At 43.7% G+C, this 27,792-nt stretch overlaps 3 protein-coding genes across 4 annotated transcripts; 2 read left to right on the top strand and 1 right to left on the bottom strand.

Annotated features, from left to right (window-relative positions):
• Positions 1–592: 592 nt before the first annotated feature.
• On the bottom strand, positions 593–5,650 carry LOC125544020 (putative disease resistance protein RGA1). 2 transcript variants are annotated; one of them, XM_048707546.2, is made up of 2 exons: positions 1,549–5,494; positions 593–961 (listed from the first exon to the last, which is right to left on the bottom strand). In XM_048707546.2, the coding sequence occupies exons 1-2, from the start codon at positions 5,171–5,173 to the stop codon at positions 948–950; spliced, it is 3,639 nt and encodes a 1,212-aa protein (XP_048563503.2). In that variant the 5' UTR covers positions 5,174–5,494; the 3' UTR covers positions 593–947. The 2 variants fall into 2 exon arrangements, with proteins under 2 accessions (XP_048563503.2, XP_048563511.2); XM_048707554.2 differs by lacking the exon at positions 593–961 and having other exon boundaries at positions 1,670–1,828; positions 1,930–5,650.
• Positions 5,651–8,251: 2,601 nt separating this feature from the next.
• Positions 8,252–10,134, top strand: LOC125532617 (protein FAR1-RELATED SEQUENCE 5-like). The gene is made up of 2 exons (XM_087545934.1): positions 8,252–9,125; positions 9,479–10,134. Exons 1-2 carry the CDS (start codon positions 8,252–8,254, stop codon positions 10,132–10,134), a joined length of 1,530 nt encoding a protein of 509 aa, XP_087402060.1.
• LOC147988727 (protein FAR1-RELATED SEQUENCE 5-like) lies at positions 10,002–11,639 on the top strand. Its single transcript, XM_087545874.1, has 3 exons — positions 10,002–11,056; positions 11,227–11,361; positions 11,527–11,639. Exons 1-3 carry the CDS (start codon positions 10,150–10,152, stop codon positions 11,637–11,639), a joined length of 1,155 nt encoding a protein of 384 aa, XP_087402000.1. The 5' UTR covers positions 10,002–10,149.
• The last annotated feature ends 16,153 nt before the right edge of the window (positions 11,640–27,792 follow it).

The following is a 27,792-nucleotide window of genomic DNA, read 5'->3' as shown; positions in this document are numbered from 1 at the left end:
TACTTAGGCCCAAATCTTTTGGCATAAGCGGCCCCCTCCCCAACTTGTTTTAGAAGCCGCCTTCCATATTCGTTGAGGCTTCTAAGGTAGCTAACCTGTTGCTTCTAAAATAAGCTGGAGAGAGGGCAGCTTATTTTAGAAACCGCACAAAAAAAACTGGGCTTTAGTGGTTTCAAGATGAAGTACTTCGAATTATTTACAGGCATCCTCACAAACAGGCTGGTGTATATGTCTACTGAAGTTTATTCTTCCACGGCACAAAACTATCAGAGGATCAAGACGAGGGAGAGAAAGGTGAACTGGGGTCAACAAGAATTGGCTGCTATAGGAACATAAACGATGCTGCCTTGGGTTGGTCCTTGATCAACCGTTGGTAGTGAGATCAACAGACACCATATAATTAACCAAAAAGAAAAACAGAAGCGTCATTTTTTTTAAACTTTATTGTAGGCAGATAAATAGAAACATTACATCATTTTCTTTCAGTACCCCGCGTTGTGAGTCCCCAGCATCAACACATGTGAAGGAGATATTGCACATCGTATAGCTTTAATTGGATGTTATCACATTGAGACTCAAACTGCAATTTCAGTTAGAAAATTAATCATGGGAATGGCAAAAACACACACAACCGGCAGCCTGAATAATATGCCTCACACAATATTGATCCAGTTGTTATCAGCAAAAAGTGTTCTAATGACACTACAGGATATGGAAAAAGAGATGTGAAATAACACAGTATTACTACCATCTTGCATAAATACCGGTGGCGGCTCGCAAAGCAAACAACGGCTCGCCAGCCGCACACGACTGCAACTGTACTCTGACATGATTTGTTCAAGTACATCCTTGCTTGTTCTGCACAAATAAGACAGGTTTCAGCAGCACGACCTTCTCTCTCCACTTCTGCAACTTGGAGTCCATTTTTGTCCAAGCTTCAGGCCGTACTATAGATTAGGCCCTGTACATGGAACACGATATCAGGATATCTCCATTAAAATTAACAGCATCCAAGTCATACTTACAGAGCTATAAACACAAATAAATGATATTGGGATAGCCATATCAGAATATAAGTGTACACAGTCACTACACTAGAGAATGTACTTCCATGGTATATTAACTTTTATACCAAATTAAAGAAAATACAGATGCAATTGCAGCCACATATGAGGTCAGCAGTATAGTATAATTATACACACATTTGTCGTGCCGAATTACAATAACCACTGGAATCGGGAAATACCATACAGCAAGTGTAAATGATGATTTAGTCGTAATCCAGGTTTACTGGATCAAAGTTAATGGCTACCATTGCATCTCAAGCCAATATCCCCTCTCCTTACCAAGCCACGAGAAAACTCTATTCACAACCTTCTTGACATTGAAATAAAAAAAAACAGACAAACCAAATGTGTTCCCAAAAGCGAAAATACAAGTATGATTGGATAAAACTTGAAACTACAGGCTGCAAGGTGTACATTTGTAACACAATAGACAAGGTGAGAAACGGGAAACTAAATGGAGTAAAAGGAACTTTAAAGGTACCTTCTTCAGGATCACGTGAACTAGCATCAGATAGATCCTTGGTTTCAAGGCTACCGAGCCGTTGCTGGAGGCAGCGATAAAGTGGCTTCATATTTATAGCTGGGCAGTATCTAATAGTTAGCATCCGAAGGGCTGGGTAGTTCCCATCACTACCTGGTACAGATACCAAATGTCTGCATCCCTCAAGATGTAGTGATTCCATTAACGGTAGGTCTCCCAAACAATCCAGCGACTCCAGATCATTGCAAGCCTTAATATACAGATATACGAGTGCATCCAACTGCGCTGGCACGAAACGAAGATTGTTACAGTCATTTATATATAATGACCCGAGAAATGGCAATGAATTAATTCTGGGTGAAGGTGATTGCTCTGGCATACTTGTACTGCAGTGTTCTGACGATACTGTTGTATCAAAGTGTTGTACACTCTCCAACTCTCTGTTATCCTGCCCCAGAATGGACTCAAGACTACCGCAGTCTCGAATGCCAATACTCGTGAGAGATGGGGGAAGAACGAAAAGCTCTTCCAAGCTTCCACATTCATATATGGATAGATCTTTTAGATTTGGCAGGAGTTGATCCCTTCCTCGAGTATGGTATCCTGTCACATTGGCGGGGCCTGTTAGATTGCTGCAGTTCTCAATGCAGAAACTCTTCAATGATACCAAGCTTCGGAACTCTTCTTCAGGCCAGTAGATGAGCATATCACAAGAGCCAATTTTCAACTCCAAAAGCTGACCAAAGCATTTCCAGACCCCAACTGCTGGCTGTGATGCGCATGAGGGGAACAAAAAGTTGAAACCATTTAATGACATTTCCAAAAGAGATACTTCACAATCCTGATCAAGCTTCAGTGTCGGTGTTGCTTCAGTATCATCGACTGACAGGGATAATTCAGACAAGCAAGACATGTACCTGGATCCAAATATTGATAAGGATAGTTGAGAATTGCCTTCTTCTACCTTTATAACTTTGATTTTTGGTGCTTCAGCTAGAGTTGTTAGCTTTGGGCAGTCCTTAATTTTAACATTCGCAAGTAGAGGAAATGTTAACTCTTCTCCTTCTGTTGCCACCCATCTCTCAAAATTCTCCAAATGATTTAATATGAGGTCTTTTAATGCTGGAAATGCTGCAGATGCATTGTGACTACATAGGCTTTGCAGCATGTTCAACCTTTTCAAAACAAGAACTTCAAGGGCCTTAAATTGACTGAATTGGGGAAATTCCTCACACATTGTACAACCATCTAGGTGGAGCTTGGTCAAATGCTGCAGTAAAGTAAGATCTGCCACCCATGCTGGGAATCCAATACCTTTATAGGAGTTTATTTGTAAAAACTCCAGTGCAACATGAGGTTTAAGAGCATCAAGCACATTCCTGTGCTGGTCCAGTTCTTCACTGCCATCATCGCTCCATTCAAGAGATAAATGTGTGAGTTTCTCTTTATTTCCAAGACTGCATGCTCTAGCGTCTTGTTCAGTTACATACTGAAGACCAGCAAGTTTTAATTCACCACCAAGATTTAAATCCCTTAGTTCTCCAATAGTACTGCAATCAGGACTAGAACCCACCACAAAGTATGTTAGGGTCTGCAGAGAAGTGAGTTGCCCGAGTTCTGGAGACATGCACTTCAATGATATGCATCCATTTGTATAGAGGTTGCGGAGATTTGTCATATACTTCATATCCTTTGGAAGTCGACCAAGATTCCGGCAACCAGTAAGATTAAGGGTCTGTAGATTATACAGTGTGCTTATTTCCTTGGGAAGTTCGTTCATATAATGGTGCTTTGAGAGATCAAGATACCTCAGGTGTTGTAGGTGCCTCGGTTGGGGTGCCTTTTTCCATTTGCACTCTTGAAAGAGTTGCAATGCTCGCAGATGGCTGTGATTCGACAAATGAGGTGTCGAGCCACGAGTGAAGCTATCTGTATACAACAGTGTCTGAAGAGCAGGAGAGTGTTTCTTCAGATAAGCATCCAAAAGAGTTTGGATATACTTATATGATGAGAACAAGTGGCGAGTAGGGCCTGCTGACAACAACTGATTTTCATTAGGCCTGTTAACTATAGTAAGACAATCTTTTCCCATAACAGACAAGGCAATGTCATGCATAAGATCATGTATCCTGCATACTGTTCTAGAACGGATCTCCCCCCAGTATTTTGCATTCAGATTCAGTTTTAGGGGGTTTAGCTTGACCTCTTGAAAGAATGATCGCCAAGTTAGCTCGTCGAAAATTTCTCTGCCTGCCTTTTCAAGATTGTCACCATCCTTTAGTGGTATCAAATCATGTGCCATCCATAGCTGGATTAGAATTTCCACATCAATATCATAATCTTTGGGAAATATTGCACAAAAAGCAAAGCAATGTTTCAAGTGTAATGGCAAGTCATCATAGCTGAGCTTGAGTACAAGAAAAGTTTCTGAGTCCTTGTTGCAAGTGTTGCTTCTGGCTAGTATGGCCGTCCATTCTTTCATGCTAGTCTTGTTACTCAACATAGATCCAAAGGCTTTGGCAGCTAAAGGAGAGCCTCCACATCTGTCCAGAATCTTTTCAACCACATCACTTAGCTCAGCAGCCTTTGGCTTTTGCAAACAGAATGCTCTATTCTCAAATATTTCCATCAGAAATACTTTACCTAGATTTCCAAGATTATGGCTATCATCAATACACATCTTCATAATTTGTGCTACTTGCGCTTTACGAGTGGTCGTCAGTATTGCACTACCCTTGGCACCGTGCTTCAGACAGGTCTTGAGTTTTTCCCACTTATCAACATCTTCATTCCATACATCATCCAAGACAATGAGGTATCTCTTCCCACTTACTTCTTTCAGAAGGTTCTGCAATGCCTTTTCACGATGGATCTCATTGATCTCGCAGATATTGTTTGCAATCTTCACAACATCAAAATCATCTGACACACAACACCACCTCTGGAGCTGGAAATGCTCCTTGATTACAGGGTCATTGTAGACAAGCTGAGCAAAGGTGGTCTTGCCCAGCCCGCCCATTCCAACAATGGGAAGGACGATGAGATCCCTATTGCCGGCTTGATCAATCAATATATCCACGATCTTCTTCTTCTCTTCATTTCTGGACCTGCTGACAATATCCTTCTCAGAGTCAATTATTATGGAATCTGTGTTGCGCCACTGCTTGGATGGTGGTACTTGCTGAGTTTGGTTGAATCCAAAGTCATTCATCTCTCTGACAAGGTTCTCAATTTTGCGCACAATCCTGCACAGTTTCTTGCCCATCCTGTAACGAAATACAATGGGGTTGTGAGCAGGGAAGAGGCTTACGATGTCAAAGCCAAGCTTCTTGTAGTGTCCCTTCTTCTTGGCATCACGCCTGAGCGCCTCGTACTTGAACTCGTCGAAGACATCGTTCGCCTCATAGGCTGCCTTCTTGAGTGCTTCGAGCCAAGCACTCACTCCAGGTCGGGAAGCTCCTTTCTCCTCCGCATCTTGGATGACATCCAAGATCGCCAGAAGCTTGCGCTTCAGGGTCTCACGCTCCTCCTCCATGCCATTCATCACTTTGTACTGGTCCAGCAGGTAGCTGGACGCCTTGTTTGTCAACATGGATACTAGCGGCCTGACTACATACTCCGCCATTGTTGCTCTAACAGCTCCCAGCTCACAAGAACACACTGCACAAACACAGGGAAACACAAGGGCTATGCAGAAGAAAGATGGTCTGGGGTTGTGCGGATCTAGATTCCAGGCAACTGGATGAGCGCGTGTTGACTCCCCGGGGGAGGTGGTTGGGGCTGGTGAGTGGAATACGATGGGTTAAGGATTAATAAGAGGTTAAGAGGTAGCAAATTTGAGATTGGTATTGCCGTTTGTCATATTTTAAGAGCGATTTGGTTTGATAGTGAAAAAGACAAAACACTTATATGATTTTTGTCTCATGAGCAGTATGATTGGACTGGGAGGGATCTCAAGGAAACAAGATCCATCATTCATCCTCTGAGAAACTTTAACTTTAGTGACTAACCATATAATAACATCTGTGCTCACAGAAAAATGCACCCAATGACTCCACTTGAAGTCAAGTACTACTCCTTCAGTCTCAAAATAAGTGTCTTTGATTTAGTGCAATTTTAGTACAAAGCTGTACTAAATCAAAGACACTTATTTTAGGATGGAGGGAGTAGTATAATAGATGCCTTTTGTCTGCAAAAAATGCACACAATGACTTCACTTGCTCATGACTTGGTATAACTTGTGCCCATATCGATACGAACAGAACATATTTTAAAGGTATTATTATTAGTGATAATTCTAGCAAAGAAGAGACTGAATATGAGCAGTAAAAAACATTGGTTTTCTTCTAAAGGCACTTGGACGCCTGTCGTTTAACATAGAGAGTGGTGGCCTAAGTTTTCATCTCGTGGGCAGTATGATTAGTCCGGGAGAGATCTCAACCCGATAGGATCATCGTGGGTGAAATCAATTTTACCTTGAGCGACGACCTACCATGTGTGTGTGCTAACAGAAAAATGCGTCCAGCTCCCAGCTCAAGAGAACACACTTCACAAACACAGCGAAACACAAGAGCTATGCAGAGGAGAAATGGTATGTGGTTGTGCAGATCTAGATCGCAACTGGATGAGCGCGTGTTGATTCTCCGGGGGGAGGTGGTTGGGGCAGGTGAGTGCAAGACGATGGGTTAAGACTTAATAAGGTTAAGGGATAGGTACTTTGAGATTAGTAATGCCGTTTGTCATGTCTTCAGAGGGTTTTAATTCGACAGTGAAAAAGACCAAGTCTTACATGATTTTTTATTAGGCGTGTCTAGTGGGCGGCCGGCTGCCCACTAGTGCAACCGAGCGGCCGGCTGAAAAAGGAAACCCCCTGTCCCCACGAAACAGAAAAGGAAGGCAACAGACCGATCGACCGGCCACCAAACAAACCGATCGAGCGCCCACGTAGCCAGCTGTCCCAGCTCGCACCCACGCCCCCGCTCGCCCCCACGCCTCAGCCCCTCCCACGCTGCCTTTTTCTTCTTCTCCACGCCAGAAGCAGATCCAAACAGAAATCGCCCACAACCCTTCTTCCTCCTCCTACACAGCCGCCATGGGAGCCCCAAAGTAGAAGGAGCTGCTTCAAGATCTAAAGGGCAGGGTGGTCAGAGCCATACCAGGCAGTAAGATCAAGCAGGTAAGCCCCCTCTGCACCTCTTCACTTCCCCCTTTCTTGTACTGCATAGGCATATGTAAACCCCCTTCTTCATGGATCCATGGAGAATCTGCTTCAAAAAAGAGGTGAATCTGGCACATCACACCAGCCTACTTGATGTTACTGCTGGATGTGTTAAACATGCCAAAAACTACTTGATGCATGCCAGACAAGTTTCTACCACCTGGATGTGTTAAACAAGCCAATTAAAAACAAGTTCTCTGGCCAATTAAAACATGATTAAAGCCAACTCAACAAAGCATTGTAGCCAAAAACTAAACATGCATTCTACCAACTTGTAGTTATTGTTTGCAAAATGAACAAAAAATTGACTGCCCAATAGATATGTGCAACGAAAAATTCATAAATGTGCAACTGAACATGCATCCCATCCAACTGAACCTATATTCTGGCAACTCGGCATGCATGCTAGCCAAAACTAAAACATGCATTGTACCCCACGTGTTATCTGGCCAATTAAAAAACATGTATCCTGGCCAACTAAACATGTATCCTGGCCAAGTAAACATGTATATTTCGCAAATACATGTTTGTGAGTGAACATTTTGGGAAAACTATAGTATATGTGCAAATAAAAACATGTTTTCTGGCCAACTAAACATGCATGTTGGCAAAAAACTGAGAAAATGTATCCTGGCCAACTAAGACATCTATTCTAGCCAACTGAATGTATTAACTGTCCAACTGAACATGCATGTTGGCCAAAAACTAAAATAAATGCAATCTGGCCAGCTGAGACATCTATTCTAGCCAACTAAAAACATTGAATGTCCAACTGGATATATATGCTGGCCAAGTGCAAAGATACATCCTGGCAATTGAGACGCCTATTCTAGCGAAAACCAGAAATCTGTAGTGCAACAGGAAAAGCACAACAACTTTTATCCATGGCTAATGAAGCCACAAACCATATTAACATATTCACACATATAATCTTGTCCCACGCATATATTTTGGTCCCACACCTATTGCAAACCATATTAATATGTTCAAATATACCAGAACTAGAAACATAAACGACGATGAAAAACATATAACTATAATCTGTCCTCCAATTCTTCTTTCTTTTTTCACCTGGATTTTCCTTCTCAAATGTAGCATCCAATTATGTGCAGAAAAATCTGAAAAGAGCTCCTTGCGAACGGAAACCTACAGATCATTACAACAAAATAAAAAGGGGGAAAGTCAGAAAAACTCTGTAGCAAAAAGAAGTCATGCTTTTGTCAGTTATTTACTGCAAACTGTGCAACTAACATAACAAATCTGTGCAAACAAAAAATTTCATAACCATTATAATAAAAGATTATGCTACGGTCATGTTGTTTTTTGGAACTAAGATTATCACAAAATGGTGTGCAACTGTCTATTTACTAAGTTTTTAGGTTGTTTGAAACACTCTTTTTCTGTGGTTACCAACTGATGACATCAATTTCTTCTTTTTATATATGTGCAGGGAGTGTGTGGCAGCATCCAAGAACAAGGAAAAAAATGCTTGATCTCAATGAGTTGCCTTCAGATCTCAATGAGCTTCCTCGTGATATGGATCAGCAGCAACCCAGCATACAACAAGGAAATTGGACAGAAAATGGTCGATCTGTTTACTACACGCAGGCAAGTCGTGATGGTAACCCTATGGGCCATGACAATGTGGCAGGCCAGTCATCAGCCCGTGGTGCCCCTGTAGTGGTGTCTTTGCAGTCAGAGAGCCATACTCTTGATGACACAGGAACCGAGGCAAATGTTCCTGGTCCAACCAGGACTGAGCTAGAAGCTGGGGCTGTTGACAGAGCTGTGCAAGTAGAAGAAGGAGAGGACGAGGCTGGTTCTCAACCTATGGAACCCTATGTTGGCATGAGGTTTGACAGCCTTCAAATTGCTAAGGATCACTACAACAGCTGCGCACTACGGATGGGTTTCTCTATCAAGATGAACACCTCTAGGCGGACAGCCCGCACCAATGAATTGATAAAACAACAGTTTTGCTGCAACAAGTTCAAGAAGTCCAAAGCTGATGATGGAGGAGCTGAGACTCCTCCTGTCCTGGACCCTATTCCAGATCTAAAATCTGTTAACAGTGATGAGGAGATGGAAGAAGAACCTCCAATATTTGCTGAAGAGGAGGCTGGTACTAGTAAGAAGAAGAAGAAGCGCAAACGCGAGACAATAAAGCAGACTGAATGCAAGGTGAAAATGTTGGTGAAGCTAATAGATGGGCGATGGGAGGTGACGCACTTTGTTCGTGACCACAATCATCCGCTTGTGAACAAACCGTCATTATCCAAATACTTGAGATCCCACCAAGGCATCTCACCTGATGAAAAGGAGTTTCTGCGCATCTTGTATAACTGCAACTTGACTACGGGTGTGGTGTTTTTCTATATCCCTTGAAGAATTAAGTTTCCTTCTAGGCAGTCCAGTGTGCAACTGTTATGGTACTACTGTGCAACTGAAATGGCTTAACTGTGCAACTGGTGTCCAACTTCCCATGCTTTTTGTATATCACTTTTGGTGCTTCTTGTGCACCTAGATTGTCTTTACTGTGCAACTACACAATGTCCTGTATGCAAAAACTGCAAAGTGTTTTTAAAAAGATGCAGCTAGGTGTCCATTTCCTGCGATTATGTTCTATGCCAACACGTGTCCTATTACTGTGCAGCTGGATGTGCCATTTGTGCAACTAAAAAAGGATATACTGTTTGTTTTTGTATTATGCAGGACGAATGATGCATGTAATGGCAGAGTTCTATGGATCTGAGATGATGGTGCCGTTCGGACCAAAGGCAATAACAAATCTTTGTACAAGTTTCCGTAGAGATGACACAAAGGAGGGTGATCTGATTGAGACAATTGCGCACTTCAAGGATATACAAAAAACCGATCCAGACTTCTTCTATAAGGTGAAAAATGATGAAGAGGACAGAGTTGTCAACATATTTTGGGTGGACGGCTTAGCTCGAAAAGCTTATGCGGAGGCGTACCACGATTGCATATCGTTTGACACCACCTACATGACCAACTTGTACAATATGCCGTTCGCGCCCTTCATAGGAATAAACCGACATGGCCAATCTTTCATGCTGGGTTGCGCGTTTGTGAGGCAGGAGTTGGCATCGAGCTTTGATTGGGTCTTTGGAGTATTCCTAGAGGCTATGGATGGCAAACCTCCTGACAACTTCATCACCGATCAGGATGGTGCGATGAGGCAGTCAATACAGAGCATCTTTCCAACCACCGTGCACCGCTGTTGTCGATGGCACATCATGAAAAAGGCTCAAGAAAAGGTTGGTTGGTTGCTGTGCCAGAATCCAGGACTCTCTGATGATTTCAACAAGTGTGTTGACTTCAGCTTCACTATAGACGAGTTTGAGTAGAATTGGGCTGGGTTAATGATGAAGTATGAGGCTATGACACACACGCACTTTGAGAAGTTGTACGAATACAGGTCAACTTGGGTGCCGTGCTACTTCAAACACAGGTTCTTTCCCTTCCTCCAGTCTACACAGCGTAGTGAGGGGTTCAACACCGTCCTCAAAAGATATGTGAACCCACACAACTCAATGCTGAACTTCGTCAAGCAATATGAAAAAATACAGAACCACATCCTTGCCAAGGAAGGCTGCAATGATTACAGGACAAAACACCTTGAGATTGAGTTGTGGTCCAACTTCCCAATAGAGAAGCAAGCTTACAAAACCTATACTAGAGACCTTTACCGCAAGTTCAGAGAAGAGTTTGAGCTGATTGGACGTTATAATGCATTCCAAGTTGGTGTTGATGCGTTTGAGCTCAGACCGAACCAGGAATTTGTTGCGAAATATGGTTCTCGAAACTACTTGGTGCAGGCAAGGGTGGAGGAGGGTTCCTATTTGTGTGAGTGTTGTAAAATGGACAAGGACGGCATCCTCTGTTGCCACATCCTCAACGTGTTCACCCATGTTGGCGTTGATGTCATACCGGAAAGGTACCTGCTAAGACAGTGGACACCTACTGTTGTACCTAGTGCGCTAGGGACTGGTTATGAGCAACCGGATGAAATGCCTCCTCAATCAAAGAAGCAGATAAGGGAGAGGAACATGATATACGATTTTCGAAAACTAGCAAAGTTTGCGAGTGGTTCTGATCCAGCACAAGCTATTGTATACAAGCATATGCGTGCAGCACGTACCGAGATCGGCCACCTGAACAAGTCCAAGAAAAAGAAAAAACCGACTGCTGCAACGGGGCCATCAGATGATGGCAACCCTCAAGGACCTCCTCCACCTCCAGGCAGCAATCAGGGGGCTCATCATCCAGGTAATTACCTGCCCCAACTCCTGATCTAACTAGGTGTGTAACTTCAGTTGCACACATCATTGTGCCCAGTTACACACACCATGGTAGCCACTTGGACAGAACATACTGCCTAGTTACGCACGTTGTGTTAGTTCAAGCATCAAGATAACACAGCTAACTTATGTTTCCACTTCTGGATATATGTGATGTCAACCCTCAAGGACCTCCTCCCCCTCCTGGCTGTACACGGCATCCTCCGCCACCTCCTCCCCCGCGTGCTCCTCCCAATGGCCCTACAGGCAGCACTCAGGGGGCTCGTCGTCAAGGTAATTACCTGTCCCCAACTCCCCATCAAACTAGGTCTGTAACTCCAATTGCACACATCATGGTGCTCAGTTGCACCGAACAGGCTACCTAGTTGCGCATGTTGTGTTAGTTCGAGCATCAAAAAGATAAACACAACTGACTTGTTTGTCCTGTTCTGCCTATAGGTGATGCCAACCCTCAAAGACCTCCTCCCCCGCCAGGCCCAACTAGAAGTGCCCTTTGTGCTACTCCCAATGGACCTACAGGCAGGACTCAGGGGGCTCATAACCCAGGTTAGTACCTTCACCGACTCCAAAACAAAAACTAGGGTGAGAGTTGCACATATCATAGTGCCCAGTTGAACAGAAACATGCTGCCTAGTTGCGTGCGCTGTGTTAGTTTGAGGATCAAGCTAAAAATCTAACTTGTTTTTCATGTTCTGCCCATAGGCGACTACAATCCAAGTACCATGACAGGCCGTGCTACTGCAGGTGTTTTTTTCAACTTAACTTGCACACAGCAACCAGTTAGTTGCACAAAATGTACTGTGTGGTTGCACAGAACATCAGTGCTGGTTGCACAATAACAAAAATACTAAACTTTTTATATGATTATTACACAGGTGATCGTGACGGTCCTACTGCCCCGTTGGAGGCTGCATCCCTTGCACAAGCTTCTGATGATTTTGTGCCCAGGGATCCTCCAAGGTCTACTACAAAGGGTAGGGCAAAGAGTCGACGGTACAAATCGGCGCTGGAGCTACACCCAAAGAAGAAAAACAAATGCAGCCAGTGCCAATCTACAGAGCACACTGCTGGTGTGTGTCCACAGAGGCTCCTGTGATTCTGTTTCCTCATTTGTAACTTTGGAACAAAAAAGGAAAATAATGATGTCTTTTTTAGCAATGTTGGGACCAAGCGGACACATTCAGTATCTATGATTCCTCTTTATCTAATTTATGCTGCTTGAATTAGTTCATGCACTGTGTAAAAAAAGTTGCTATTTTTGCCTTTGTTGGCAACTGGTTAAATATTTAGTTGTTGAACAATTGTATATCCAGTGCTCCTAATGTATCAACAAAAGTGATGATATTGAGTTGCAAACGCAATTACTAGTAGTGTGCAACTACAAAATCTACTTAATAAAATTGTACAAACCAGCAACTTCCTCCATGGAGCAGGAAAAAAATAGTACTGACCTACTCCTTGTCGTATCTCAGCAACTTCCTCCATGGGGCGGTGTTGTGCACATTGGTGACCCAATCATATGCCAGCTTCTTCCTGATGTTGACTACTTCCTTGGGGTCGTAGTTGGGCAGTTGGCTACCATTCCACTCGGTGGCGTTAAGCAATGCGAACAACCCACACTCATTACTGCAAAAATGGGCAAAAAAATTGTCACATAAAATTAAAACCAAATAAAGGTAATGCACTTTGTGCAACTACTTACTGTGCAACTGCTTGTGTTCTACTGCAACTCATTATGTGCCACTGTGCAACTGCTTACGTGCCAGTGTGCAACTACTTATGCGCCACTCTGCAACTACCTAGATAATCCATTAGAAACTCATAAAAATGATAAAACAGATTGAAGACTAGTACTGTGTCTTAAAAATACTAAAGATTGCACATGTAGAAAAATTTAAAAACTACAAAATGATGGTATTTGATTGAGAAGGAATGAAATGCTTATTGTCTTACTTGCCGAGCTGCTTCGGTACGTCAATGTCAATAATCTGGAAGTGCTCGATGCTGAACTTTGGGTAATGCTTCCTCCATAGCTGGCGTACTGCCCCCGCAATGGTAGAGGCGGTGTTCATCATCTCAATGTTGTCTAGCGTCCTGCTTGAATCAAGAACTTCGAAGCGTCCGTCCCTCAAGTTGACACTGAAGACCCAATAATGCCTCCCTCCGTCCTTATCGGTTACATCTGCGCACTCGAGCACTGGCAGCATGACCTGCAAGCGTGAACGATTTCAGACACAAATACAAGATGTAGCTAAGAAAAACAGTAAAAGACTTGGTCAAGTTAAAAACGGGTTGCAACAAGTATCTGCCAACTAACAGATGTGTCATGTGCAACTGGACATGCTGTGGGTGCCAACTAAAAAAAGATTGATCATGTGGGCACAACACTCACCAAGTCTTTCTTGTCGAGACGGTTCTTGTAATCAAACTTCTTGTTTATCTCATTCACATTGTGCATCCCTTGCTGTAATTTTATCTGCAGAGATTATAAAACATGGCTCAAAACTCCTTAGTAGGTGAAAGGCCTCCCTCAAATGGTCAACGAAAAAAGTGCTACAGAACAAAGATGAGGGTAAAAAGAAGGTTTTGGAAAAACTTACAGAAAACCTCAGTGGCATAACAACCTTCTTTGACCCTTCTGGTAAGTTATCCATGATGTGTAAGATTCCAGTCTCAATAACAATTTTTGACAACCATTGAACCGGCTTCATTGAATCAACTAACTCCTTTAAAGAAATGTAGAAAGCACCATACCTGATTATCTCAGGGCTGAATTTTTTTTGAAAGCAATAAAAAGACAAGTTAGCTCGAAGGGTCACAGCAGCAAAAAAATGTGCATGAAAATGAAAACAGAACAGTGTGCAACTAAAAGCCCTGTTATGTGCAACATGCTATGCTTTCTGTGCAACTAAGTGGCTGGTCCTATGCAACTGAAAAAGATATGTATGTAGGCTGTGGGGAGTTATTTTACCTGGTAGCTCCATCATCTGCTCCTTTGTGATGCCTGACCCAATACAAGAGGGTAGCGTAAAGCTTGTTCACTACCTCATTGGTGCTGAAAGTCTTCTTCTTGTTGTAGTCAATGAATGGAGACCTTTGAGATGCTACGGGCCTTCTTACCCTCCTCTGTCTTCGTGCAAGAGGTGGCCCCGAAGAACTGCTCGTGCCAAGTTCTGGTTCTGCGCATATCGGGGTGTGGCAATTCTCTGGTGAACCAACATCTAGTTCTTGAGCTATTGCCTTGCCAGCATCAGCAGCATCACATCCTTCATTCACAGCTGCTGGGTCCAACTCACACTCATCGATGCTGATCACACCGGCTTCCGCTGTTTCTGCTGCTGGAGCAGGTGCTGGAGCATCACCATCTATGCAGAGGTCAAAAGATGGTGCATCGCAGAACCCGTCACCATGATAAGAGTTTGATCTTCGTAAGGGTTCAAGGACCAGGGCATCTCCTTGCGGCACAAACACGGGTGCATCATTCACTGACTTGGTTCGCAATAGTGTTGTACTTGGCGGCCTTGGAGGTTTGCACCTACTTATAATGTCGAACACCTCCTCTTGTGTTAATGGTTGCTGAAAGTCAGCTCTTGGGGACGGCACTTTGATAGTTGGATCACCTCCTTTTGTGTTTGGCATTGAAGCATCTCTATCAGTAGGCACCTTGGGACTTGCAGTTGCAGTGGTGCCTTCCTGACCAGCTGTGGTGGTTTTAACTGTGACCATGCTGCTAACTGACACATCAGTTGGCACACTGGTATCTGTAGTTGGCATCTTTCCAGTCTGAGTTGGCAGCAACCTAGCAGAACTTGGCACCCCTGCATCAATGGCTGCGGCTCGCAGCTCTCTCTCGTCTTTGAACCCCAAATCTTTTGTGGCCTATTCCCCCTTTGCGCCCCTGGCAAACTTGACAATCTTCTGCTTAGGTGGTTTTGGTGGGACTTTTGAAAGGGGAGTCTTCCCCTTGATCTGTTGAACTTCTCTGACATTGGTTGGCTCTCTGCTCACTACTGTTGGCATATCAGTTTGAAGCACAGCTTCCTTGACCATATTTACTTCAGCATCTGCACTCATCATCTTCTCCTTGGTTTGAGGCAACTGCAGATTCTTCTTCATTGAAACTGCTTTACGCTTCTGGACCACGTGAGGGTTTGCCGTGGATGCTGCCTTGCTCTTGCTGGAGCTTAGGTTTGGGAGCTGCTTTAAATATTCCTTGTATCTTTCCTTTGAATGAACCCAGTCAAGACCCTTTCCTGCTTCCTCCATGTCAATTTGATTCTTTTCAGCATCACTTGATAAGAACAGGCTCTTGTCAATGGCAAAGTTGATCTTCTCACACATATCTTTGTCGCTGAAATCTGGCACGGGAAAGGTGGTTGGCAAAGCTGGCTTCAAGTTGCAGAGCTTGAACATATCAATGCTGCCCTGAGACTCTGCTTCGTCATTTTTCTTTGACTTTGGCAAATCCTTGTCTTTCCAGCAAGTTTTGTCAATCAACATCTGTAGTGTGCTCCTGCTACTCAATGAATTGCTGCTGCTCGCAGGGGTGGCATGAGTGCTAGTCCTCCTGAATGTGTTGCCACCTGTACCACCAGAACCAGGGGCGTTGTCATCGTCATCGCTGCTGTCGCTGCCTCCATTGGATCCCCCTTTATCATCACCATAATCATCCTCATCTTCTTCATCATCGTCTTCTTCCCTCTCACTGCCATCAGCTGCTGCGCCTTTGTCTTCTCCCCTCTCACTGCCATCAACTGTTGCCCCTTTGTCCCCGTCCCCCTCTTTGGCCTCACCTTCTTCTTCCTCCTCCTCTGCATCACTATCTTCTTCCTTGTCCTCCTCCTCTCCTTTGTCCTCTTCTTGTTTGTCCTCCTCCTCCTCCTCATCCTCCTCCTCTTCCTCCTCATCCTCCTCCTCCTCTGCATCTTCTTCATTGTCATCCTCATCCTTATCCTCCTCCTCTGATTCATCCGCATCTGTCTCCTCATCGTCATCAGCATCTATCGCTGCTTCCATTTCCTCATCTTCTTCTGACTCATCCTCAACAAATTCTTCTTCTTCTTGTATAGTTGACCGCCGTCTCTTTCTTTTTGGAGCACGGCGTGACGGCCCAGTTGGCATTGATGGCTGCTGTACGTAAGGATCAATATCTGGTTCCTCGTCATCGATCTTGGCAACTTCTTCAATGAAGGTGCCAACATGTTCAGTTACAGCCTTGCACAGCTCATTGACCACTTTCGCAATCTTTGCCTTTTTCTGCATCAAAACAAAAAAGATTCAGTACTGATTCAGTTAGAAAGAAAAAATAAAAAGTAAAAATGTCTGTAACTGACCATGATGTGATAAGCAAAAACGACTAATACACACTTTCTGGCCAACTAAAAACATGATTCTAGCCAACTACACATGCACTGTGGCACAAACTAAAAAACATGCATTCTGCCAAAAGTTGATGACAATGGTTGTAAATGAACACTTTGACTGTCCAAAAGAACATGTGCAACTACAAAAGCTTATATGTGCAACTGAACATACATCACAGCCAACTAAATTCTGTATTCTCGCAACTACAAAAGTTATACATGTCCATCTGAACATACATCCCAGCCAATAGAAAAATATTGGTAAGTGATACAAGTTTCTGTATGCAAAACACTAACCTGCGGATTGTATGTTATTGGTAACTTGGATGCCACGAATGCTTCAGCTTGCAAAATTCCACCAAACAGTGGTGTCTGCTCCGTGCCTCTATACTCCTCTTTAAGCTGATGTGAAAAAAAAAGAGAAACAGAAAATAACAAGGTTATCAAAAATAGATTTGTGTGTTGAATGAAACCACAAATTACAACCTGTGCAACTACAACAAGATACTGGGGTAGACAAATTCAACTATACATATATGCAACTGAACAAAGACACAAAAACTGTGCAACACACATGGCACCTAAAAGAAGTTTCTACCAACTGATGCAACACATCTGTGCAACAAGACTAGTAAAACTGTGCAACTTAAAAAAGATGGTGTGCCAATTTAAAATGAACATGTGCGCAGATTGCCAAACTGAAAGCTACAATCTGTGCAACTACATGCATTGTTGTGCCAGCTGATGACAGTTTTTTGTGCAATTTCCAAAAAGAGTGACCAGACATCAAAAGAACATAGAAGGAAGACACTGTTGGAAAAAAACAAAAAAGAACTCACTTGTAATTTGCCGAACACACCAGGAGAGATAGTATCCTTCTTGATCACCTTGGCAATTAGAGTACTATCCCATGCATTCGATCGTATCCGCAGTTGCTTACTGGGATGTCATGTACGAGCGCATCAAGGTATAGTATCTGCACCAGACCCAAACAAAAGAAAAGGCCAAGTTCAGTTATTGTTATGAGAATTTCAGCAAACTATAACTGCACAGAAAGAACAGGAACAGATGGAAAAAAGTGGTCGTTTTCACTAACCATCAAGTGATACAAGCAGCAGCAGACAGTTTGCTTCTCCTGGTCCATGTTCCGGAAAGCTTCGTTAATGTGTTCTGCTACAAAGAGGCAGATGTTTGTATTCTTTAGCATTTGATGATCTAGCACAAGTCCATAACACTTTGGGCTGAGCTTCAAGGCCGTGGTTGGTGCTAGAAAAGTGCTGAAGGCAACCGCAAGCCAGGCCATAAAGAATGTGTCATCCGTTCTTCCAGCCATATCCTGAATCATCTTGAGCCATGTAGTGATCTGGGGATGAGAATTTCCAGTTATGTTGAAAGCCTGTCTGAATCTCCTAGTGGCATCCTTGTCAACTAAATATCTGACTTTTGGACCCTTGTTTGGGAGATCAAATACCCTCTGAACACTGTCAGCATCGACACGGATCCTTCCCCTTCCTGGGAAAACCATTTCAGAGGTCTGTGGCTGGTAGGACTGCACCAGGAACTTAGTGAGGTCCGCTGGAAGTGTGTCTGATAAGTTCAATAGCCCCCCGACCGACCTCGAAACTAGCTCTGATTTCTGTAGTGGGGTTAGAGAGGCGTTGAAATTTTCAAAGCGCGCTGGTGATGCCCTTATCCTGCCTGCTTGTGATGGTCGCTCCACATCTTCCCCTGGAGCCACCTCAACTCCTTCACCGCTGCACTGTTGATTAGAAAATGAAAGCATTACACAAACATTAAACACAAGAGAAAAAACAAGAATGAAAAAAAACTAGCAATCATCATTTGGATCAGTATTAGAATGAGCTATATATTCATAAAATGGATCATGCCAACTAATATGATGTATTTGTGCAACTAATAAAGCTCATGAGGACAACTGCAAGACTGCCAGTGTGCAACTGAATGTGCAACAATAAAACAGTAAATAAAAAAAGAACGAGACCTGGCAGCTACAAAAAGTTCTAGTGTATGTGCAACAATAAGAAATGATACTGCAACATAAGAAAAACAGTAACTAAAAAAAAGGTTTGCAAAGAACTATTCAAATAGCTCATAAACACACACACAAAACCCACATACCTCAGCATCTGTTGCGGAAGATGCGACAGCTTCTCCAGCAACTGCTGCCTGCACAAAAAAATGACCACTGATGTCAACTATGAAAAGATGCCAACTAGTGAACTACAAGATGCCAACTAATGCCAACTAATGTCAACTGTATTTAAATCAATATGACTAGAGATGTCAACTACAAAAGGTTGTTATTGACAGACTAAAAACAAAAATAATTGTCCGAACTGCTGCATAATTTCATCACTATCTAAAAAAGGCGAGAAAAACACTTATATTTGAGATTTTACTTACCCTAGAAGATGACTCAGCTCCCTTGCCAAGTGTTGCACGTCTAGTCCGCTTTACAACACGGAAATGATCAGCATCCTAAGAAAAAAATAAAAAACATGAGCATGGGAAAAAACAAAAAAAAATGTTATATGACCCGAACAAAACCAAAAAAATGGACTTGTGTCATCAGCATGCCACTTACCTCAACATCCTCTCCCTGCTCAACACTCTGCGCAGGTCGTGGCTGGCAATTAGCAGGACGCTTCGAGTTCCGGCGAAGCGGCTGACTTCCAGCGCTGATTAAGCAACCAAAAGAAAACATGAAAAAAAAAAGACATTAGCATACATGCATAAGTTGAAAACAACTCAAAAACAAAAGAAAAAAAGTGAATAAAAATACATCTCCTTCATTGCCATCCGTATCTCCTCCTATTATAACCATTTTTGCCCTGCGGCAGGAAATACAACAAAAAAAACATAGTTAGAAGATGTGGACAACCAACTACTACAATGATGCAGCCAACTGGGCAGTAAACCTTGTGCAAACTGGACATCAAATAAGCCAACTAACTTTTTTCTGCCTAATTATTACTTGCCAACTGTGACAAGTAATACCTAGACAGAAAAAAGTTAAGTAAAGGCAACAAGCTCGGTGAGATAACTTATTCTGAAAAAAATGTCCCTAGTTGAACATGAGGGGAGACACATTAAAACAACCATATCCACAACAAAAAGACTTGCACATTGAGAAAAATTAAAAATGGAAAATTGGTAAGCACTGGTACTAATTTGCACAAATCAAAGGGGTCCTAGTTGCACAAAAGCACGAGAATAACACATAAACCACCACAGCCACCACAAACGCTGGTGGATTGGGTAGATTATATTGGAAAACTGGCAAGCATTGGTGCTAAAATTGCACAAACAAGAGTCCCTAGTTGCACACAGCAGAGGGGAAAACAGCCAACTCATGCGCAAAATGAGTTAGAAGATGCGCAAAATGAAGTACAGAACCAACTAGTACATGGATGCAGCCAACTAATCAGGCAACTTGTGCAACTGAACAACGCGTAGACAGACAACCTAGCACAAAATAGCAAGCAAACTAAGCAGGGCAACTAGTGTCCATTGTAAAACACATGGACAACCAACTTGACCACGAAAGCAGAGCAACTTCTGCAACACAAAAACAGTATATATATACAGCCAATTAGTATATGGATGCATCCATCTAATTGTGCAAATGAACAACATATAGACGGTCGACCTAGTGCAAAACAGCAAACCAACTAAGCGGGACAAACTAGTGCAGGTGTAGAACATATGGACAGCCAACTAGTAAAAGTGATGTAGCCAACTGAGCAGGCAACTTGTGCAACTGAACAGTATGTAGACACCCAACTAGCAAAAAATTGGTGCAACTGCAGAACATAGGGACAGCCATCTACTATATGAATGAAGCCAACTGGATAGAATTTTGTGCAACTGGAACACAAGTGTCTACCAACTAAAAAGTGGTCGTGATACAAGTTTCACCCTCTTAGTTGGTTAGCACAGGTAATGGTCCCTAATTTGCACAAGTACTAATTTGCACATGTAATGGTCCCTAATTACAAACAAGAGGAGAAAAACACATGACCCACGAGAACCACCAGAAGGCTGGCAGATTGGCTATATTATCTCAAAAATTGTCTACTACTGCTCCTAATTTGCACGCAAGGGGCGACAGAGTTGCACACCGCGGGGGGAAAACACTCATCAAAAACACCAGATCCACCGCGAGGCTTCAATCCACAGAAGAGGCTCTATCGCCGCGAACCACTCATCCTCCCTGAACCATATGCACGAGCTCACCCCCTACTGCAACGCAAAAACGACGGGATGAGCACAACCCTAACCCACCCCTGCCAATCCGGCGGTTTCCCAAACGAAGTAGTCCGCTGGGGTGACCTCAACCTCGCCGGAAAATGAGTTCGACCTCCCTAACCCCGACCGCGACCTCGGCCTCTACCTCGACCTCCCTGACAACGACCGCGACCTCACTAGAAAACGAGCGGCCTCATCAGAAAAAGGAGGACGGGCGAGTGGAGAAACAAGCAGGGACAAAGACGAGGAGCGCGCGTAGGAGCAGTACCAGAGCCGCAGCGGACGACGACCCTCGTGGCGCGCCCCGCCGTCGACCACAACCCGGCGGATTTGGAACCGCCTCCGAGCACCAACCAACGGCGAAAGCAAAGGGGGAAAGTGGAGGAATGGGCGGCGAGAGGTGGGGGTGGACGGGGTAATGGCACGAAATTCGAAACCGCCGCCCACTACGCACGACGGCTAAAACGCTGGAGAACTGCCTAATCCTCGATGACATGTGGGTCCCACGGACGATTTATCTCACGGTTCAGGTTTTTTATTTCGTGAGCAGTATGATTGGTTTGGTCTGGGAGCAATCACAAGGCAATAAGTTTAGCTTTAGCCACTAACAATATACTAATATTATCCGTGCTCATAGAAAAATGCACCCAATGACTCCACTTGAAGTTAAGTATAAATATAATAGATGTCTTTTGTCTAAAAAATGAATCCACTTGAAGTTAAGTATAATATGTGTCCATCTCGAGGCAAAGATAGCATATTCTTAAGGTGGTAATTCTAGCAACGGACGAGACTGAATGTGAATAGTAAAAAAAAAACATTGGTTATCTTCAAAATTCTACCAACCTGAAATTTTTTTCAGTCTTTGGAGAGAATTCGAAGCCAATAAGATCATGAAGGGAGAAACTTTACCGTTCAGTTCGACAATATGAGCCCATCCATGTCTTCAGCAACAAACCATGTGATACCATGTGCGTGCGCTCATAGAAAAATTCGTCCATTTGCAGTCCAAATATCTCCTCTTGAAGTTCAGAGCATCTCCGACCCCGTCCCTGTCCGGCTCGGCAAAGAAATATGGGCCCGAGCCACACATGGCCGGTGAAGCGAGCCAAGGGAGGAGCCGGCAGAGGTGATCGGTCGGGGAAGCGAGCGGGGGCCCACCCGCGACCTCGACGGCCACCCCACAGCCGCACCGTGGGGCCCCTCGCTGGGGAGGAACCGATGCCGCGTGCGAGGAATAGAGAGAGGATGCTGGAGGGGGGGAGGGGGGGTGCAGCCTGGGGTGTGCTTCGCCGGCGGCGGCCGCCGGGGTAGGTAGGAGCGAGGCGGCGGCGATTTGGTCTGGTGGGCGGTGGACGGAGGAGACCATAGGCTTTCTTTTTTTTTTTGATCGATGAAACGCACTCAAGCGCGAACGTTCGCGTGATAGGGTGGATGCGCGACCCCATCATTCACCGTCCACATCCTGCTGCCTGCTGCTGCATCCAGCGCAGCCTGCCGATCAACGGCCAGAAGGTTTCTGTTTTTATTTTACCCGTGTGTGATAATGTTTGCATGTGTGTGTATGCCTTTTTTTTCTCCTTTGAAGCGTTTCTCACTGGAATTTCCGAGGGTCGCATGCCCAAATTTGCGGTAATTCTCCATGGTTGAAAAGGCTCATATTTCAACACAAATGTGTTTGTTTCAGGATCAACTACCGGGTTTGTCAAGGAGATCGGTCATCGGTGAAATTCAATTTTCATCATGTATTCTCAAACTTTTTTTAGAACACTCGCCGGTTGTGACTACAAAATTCTGCATGGCTATTGTTTGGAGGTCTTTGCTCAGTGTGTTTTACCGTCGACTAGATTTTCAGAGGTTTGAACGCGGACCGTCAAATGTGTTTGTAGGAAAAGAATGTTGCTCCCGGCGTGACGTGGTTTCGTTATGAGTCGAACATCTTTCTCTATCATATCAGGGATTGTGAGAGGTTTAGGCGACGGTGACAAATGCAGTGGCATTTTCTCTGAGATTATCTCCTTAAACCTGTATGTTGCTCTCATCCAAGAATTTAAGATAGAAACATTATCCATTGCCAAGTTAAACTCGTTTATTCCTAGCTTCCTTTACAAATTTGTGTCCCTCCTAGGATGGGGGCACGTTTCTTGGTCAACTAACTCCCTTGCGCTCACCCTGCTAGACCACACTCTCATGGCCTCTTCACAGCCTCTCTCAAACTCTTTCGCCCGACATCTGACATCACCTTCCTTATCTCTAATGTTTAGCGCCATCTCAACGCCCCCTCAAACCTGCATTCCTTCAGGAACTTACAGACATTGCGCCTGATGGTGCTATGCCTTGGCTATTCATTGGCAATTTCAACTTAATTCATTCTGCTAATGAGTAAAACAATGTGAACTTCCATGCCTCCGAAGCAAATATGTTTAACACTACAATCTTGGACCTCCTGTTGCTTGAGCTACTACTTCTCGATCGCACTTTCACCTGGTCAAACAATCTCCTCGGATTGACCCTCAAACATCTATACCGTGCTTTTTTCAACCACGTGTGGGAGGATAAGTTTCCGAACTCCACTCTCTCCTCCCTAACCTAGCTCGCGGCTGATCATGTCCCACTAGTCGTCAATGTCTCTTCCCTCATCCCTTGCTCCCACCTTTTCTTGTTTTGAAACCTTCTGGGCCCTTCACCCAGCTTGCAGCAGGTTTGTCTCCTCTGCTTGGTCTCAAGACCGTCAGCCCCTCTCTTCTGATAGTCGCCTTGCCATCGCCATTAAGAAAACCAGGAACTGACGCATGGGTTGGTCCAAAACTATTAGACCGGCTCACAAGAGAGACAAAATTGCGAACTTATTATTAATCGCATTGATTCCCTTCAGAAAAATGAAATATCTCGTGACCCAAAACCTCTCCAAGACTCATCATCATTACGTCCCTTCAGCGTGCAATCCCACAAAAAATCCTCTTCTGGAAGCAAAGCTCTAAAGTTAATAGTACTACCATTGACGGTGATGAAAACACCAAGTACTTTCATATTTCTGCCTCACAGTGATTTTGCAAGAATAAGATCGATATCCTTGTGGACTAGGGGTCGAATTAACCTCCCATGACCAAAAGCTTCGATCCTATAAAAACCTTCCATGGTATCATTGGTGCCTCTTCCAAATGAACCCTAATGTTAGCCCAGTCCCAATGGCCTCGGACCAAGATTCTACTTGTAGTTCTGGACTTCCATCAAGGGTACTCTAATACCTGTCTTTGATGATTTCAACCACCTCCTTACTAACATCGACCATTTTAACAGGGCCCACATGATCCTACTTCCTAAGAAAGAGCCTGCTAGATCATCGGATGCCTTCTGTCCTATCTCTCTACAAAATTCAAAGTGATTGCCAAAATCCTAACAAATAGGCTCAAACCCCTAATCCCTCTACTTGTCCAGGGGGATGAACGGGCTTCATCTTTGGGAGGAATGTCACAGAAAACTTCATCTATGTGATGGGTCTCCTTAGTGACTACCATATAAGAAAATCTCCTACCATGGTGTTCAGGCTCGACTTCCATAAAGCTTTCGACTATGTTTTCTTGGAGTCTCCTTGTTGATCCTTTCCACTAGAGGTTTCCCTCCCACCTAGGTCTCCTAAATGGTGTCCCAGGCGCCTAGATCAACTGCAAAATGGTCTTCGACAAGGAGACCATGTCTCCCCTTATATCTTCATCATCATCGCTGACCTGCTTCAACGCGTGATCATGCATGCACACTCCCCAAACTTGCTCTATCAACCGATTTACTTGAACCTCCCTCCAACAGTTCTCCAATATGCGTATGACACCCTCATCATCGCTCATGAATCTGTTAATGCGGCAGTCGTCGTAAGAAATATTCTCGATGATTTCGCTCTTGCCGCCTGCCTCTCCATCAATTTTAACAAGACCACTTTCATATTGGTCCATGTCGACCCTTTCTTTCCTCAAAACATTAGAAACACTTTCGGCTACCATCTCTCCTACTGCCCCTAGATCTACGCCCTCCCTCCATCCCATACATGATACATGCATGCCTTCTTTCACCTTTGAACCTAACATTCAATGTTTTTGCAAATATCTACCTAGTTAGGCAGCCCACTTGCTCTCTTGCGGGGGGAGGTGGGTTACGTTGTTCTCTTCCACTCTAGACTCCCTAGCCACCTACTTCATGTTCATCTTCTGCTTAGCAAAGAAGATCATAAAGAACTTGGATGCTTCTGTAGGTCCATTTGGGCTACCATCTGGTACCAAGTACCTTACTGCTTGGAAAAACGTATGTCAACCCAAGATGACCGGTGGTGTAGGCATCAAAAACCTCCAACTTCAAAACAATTTTCCCCACGTGGAATTTTACTTCAAGCTTTTACAAAACCACGAACTCCCTTTAGTCCATTTGTACCGTAATCAATACTCTGTCAACTTTGACAAAAAAACTCTTCCTTCCTCTGGAAAATAGTGAACGGCCATCTCCCTTCTCCAAAATATCTCCTACGTCCTTACCAATAATGGCACTTCCACCTTCTTCTGCCTTGATACTTGGTTGATCGAATAAAACCAAGCCTCAGCCTTCCCCCACATTTACTCTCACTCCACCTCCCCCCTCGGTCTAGTATCCCACGTCTTGCAAAATAGATTACTCGCTAACCTACGGAATCGCCAAACTTGTGTTGCTTTTGTCGAACTTGTTGCTATTTTGTCTTTGTTGCAGGATGTTACCTTCAATGATGCTCTGGATGACAAGCTCCTCATCCATGGGACTTCATTCTCCTCTAGGTGTACTTACTCACTACTCTCCCCCTACTCCAAGATTGATGTCAATGTCAATTTCATTAGGGAATCGTCAGCCCCAATCAAGGTCAAGATTTTTGCATGGCTTTTGTTCAGAGATAGGTTGAGCACCAAGGCGAACTTACTCCACAAGACCATATCCATCGAGTCCTTCGTCCCATGATGTGATCATTACTGCGAGGATGCAGCTCACCTTGTCATCCTATGCCCCGAGACAGCGTAGGTTTGGATGCTCCTCACCCTCAATGCCCCTACCACCATCGACCACATTTGTAACCCTCACACCCTGCTAGGGCCTTGACATCAACATTTGGCCCACCGTCACCCTCTCTATCTTTTACAAAATATGGGACTCTCGCAACGCCTGTGTTTTCTGCAACAAGCATCACTTGGTGTCTGGCACCCTCAGAAACATCATCTCCGACTATTTTCTCTGGATCTTCATATTTAGGAACCCAGTTAGCAAAGAGGCTACTATGTCCCGGCGCATCTATCTCTCCTCTCACTATGTAAGTTGATGTGACTTTACCTACAAGATTATTGAGTAATGCATTCATGTGGTGATCCTAATAGTTATGTCCTTGTGAGGATAGAGTTTATTTTGTAGTTTTGGTTCTCTTATTTTGTGTTATTTATGGGCATCTATGTTTTTCCATGGGGCCTAGCTAGTTACGCTATGTCCGGGTGTATGGTATGATTTGTGGTTCTATATTGATGAAAGAACTTTGATTGCTATTGTAATAAAAATTGGAGAGTTTTGACTCTTTCTTCTTAAATAGTACATAAAGACATTGGGATGCAAATTCATTAGAATTAAAACATCCTTAGTCACTTCACCATGGGGTGTCTCGTAAGCCTTGTATAAAGACACATGCATGGTGACTACATATAATGCCATAAATAATTAAACTGGGTAATCATTCATTCCGTATCAAACCATGGGAACCATTTTGTGTACATAATAATCAATGTCAATGATGAATAACATTTCCACAATCATTTGGGCTAAGGATTTTTGTTGATTTATGCACATGTTTGTTGTGATGTGTATTTTTGTTTGTGATCGTCTCAAGTAAAAATAAATAAATCCTAAGAAATTTGGGGGCAGCTGGTTGGACCACAAAGGTTGTTTCTTCTTCCTTTGAGCCATCGCCAACCATGCTAGGTTGCTGAAATGTAAGTGGGTAAGAGCAGCCACATTGTAGCGAAAAGATATGACAGGAATACAAGCTTGTCAAGAAGAATGAGGGTGTATGGGATGACGATGGAGAGAGAAGTGTTTGGGAACTTTATAGTTTTATTTCTAAGCCCATGGACCTTACTTCCATAATCGAGATGGAGTCCAACTTTTTGCGTGTCAGGGTTGCATATACTGAATGCACTAATGCACCATATAGATGTTAGTTTTCCATAACTAAAAGTAAAGTTGAATGAAGAACAATAAATAAACAGGAAGACACGTGAAGTTTAGTGAAGCAATGAAGTTTGCACTTACACCCTATCTATAGATAACTAGTTTCTTTTATGTAGTAAAAGCAATGCTCGAAACTACAAGGGAGATGTGTTAGGAAACTGCATAAGGAGAAGTCTATGGAGAGAGCAAAAATAGCTGACACAATGAGTGCCACCTGTAGTTTGCATGGAGAGATCTTTTAACCTCGTGGACCCTATTTCCATAACCAAGGAGGGGCCCAGCTTGTGGCATGTCAAGGATGGATACATTGGATGCAGTAATGCATATTGGAGATGTTAGTCCCTTGACAACTATGACTACACTTGAAGGATAGAAAATAAAGAGGTAGGCACGTGAAGTTTGATGAAGCAATGAAGTTTGTACTTACACCATGTGTATAAATACTTATTCAGCTGGTGTCGAAGAAGCAATGCTCGAAACTACAATGGAGGTGTGTGACAATGGCGTACAGTATGGACAAGTCTATGGAGACACCAAGAATGGCCGACACTATGAGTGGCACTAGCGAGTGGACATAATTTAGAAATGGGATACAATGAAAATTTGAGTTAGAGCTGAATCATGATTCCTTGCAATGAAAGGTAGAGCTCCGGCAGGGCATTCGACCTCATTTCTGTGGCTGGCAGTCAGAGCTCTTCCACAGTACACAAGTGATGGCGTCGTCTCAAAGAGTGGAGCTTCTCCTACACCGGATGCAACGTCGTTGTAGTGTCGTTGTTGTTTCCCCCAATCACTTTCTAGAACAATCGATGCCAACGTTCCAGTCACACATCTTCTAGGACAATCA

Source organism: Triticum urartu, chromosome 1A, assembly GCF_056163025.1.
Source record: "Triticum urartu cultivar PI428250 chromosome 1A, HENAU_Tu73, whole genome shotgun sequence".
Lineage (NCBI taxonomy): Eukaryota > Viridiplantae > Streptophyta > Magnoliopsida > Poales > Poaceae > Triticum > Triticum urartu.
Note: the sequence above shows the minus strand (reverse complement) of the source record. Positions and strands in the feature narration are given on the sequence as shown.

What these genes read in the sequence shown, in the direction of transcription:
- LOC147988727 (XM_087545874.1), top strand. Translation starts at nt 10,150, where the DNA reads ATGATGAAGTATGAGGCTATGACACACACGCACTTTGAGAAGTTGTAC. An exon ending in TCAGGGGGCTCATCATCCAG is followed by an intron (nt 11,057 to 11,226) that starts GTAATTACCTGC and finishes TTATGTTTCCAC; the next exon opens with TTCTGGATATATGTGATGTC. An exon ending in TCAGGGGGCTCGTCGTCAAG is followed by an intron (nt 11,362 to 11,526) that starts GTAATTACCTGT and finishes TTCTGCCTATAG; the next exon opens with GTGATGCCAACCCTCAAAGA.
- LOC125532617 (XM_087545934.1), top strand. Translation starts at nt 8,252, where the DNA reads ATGCTTGATCTCAATGAGTTGCCTTCAGATCTCAATGAGCTTCCTCGT. An exon ending in TAACTGCAACTTGACTACGG is followed by an intron (nt 9,126 to 9,478) that starts GTGTGGTGTTTT and finishes TGTATTATGCAG; the next exon opens with GACGAATGATGCATGTAATG.
- LOC125544020 (XM_048707546.2), bottom strand. Translation starts at nt 5,173, where the DNA reads ATGGCGGAGTATGTAGTCAGGCCGCTAGTATCCATGTTGACAAACAAG.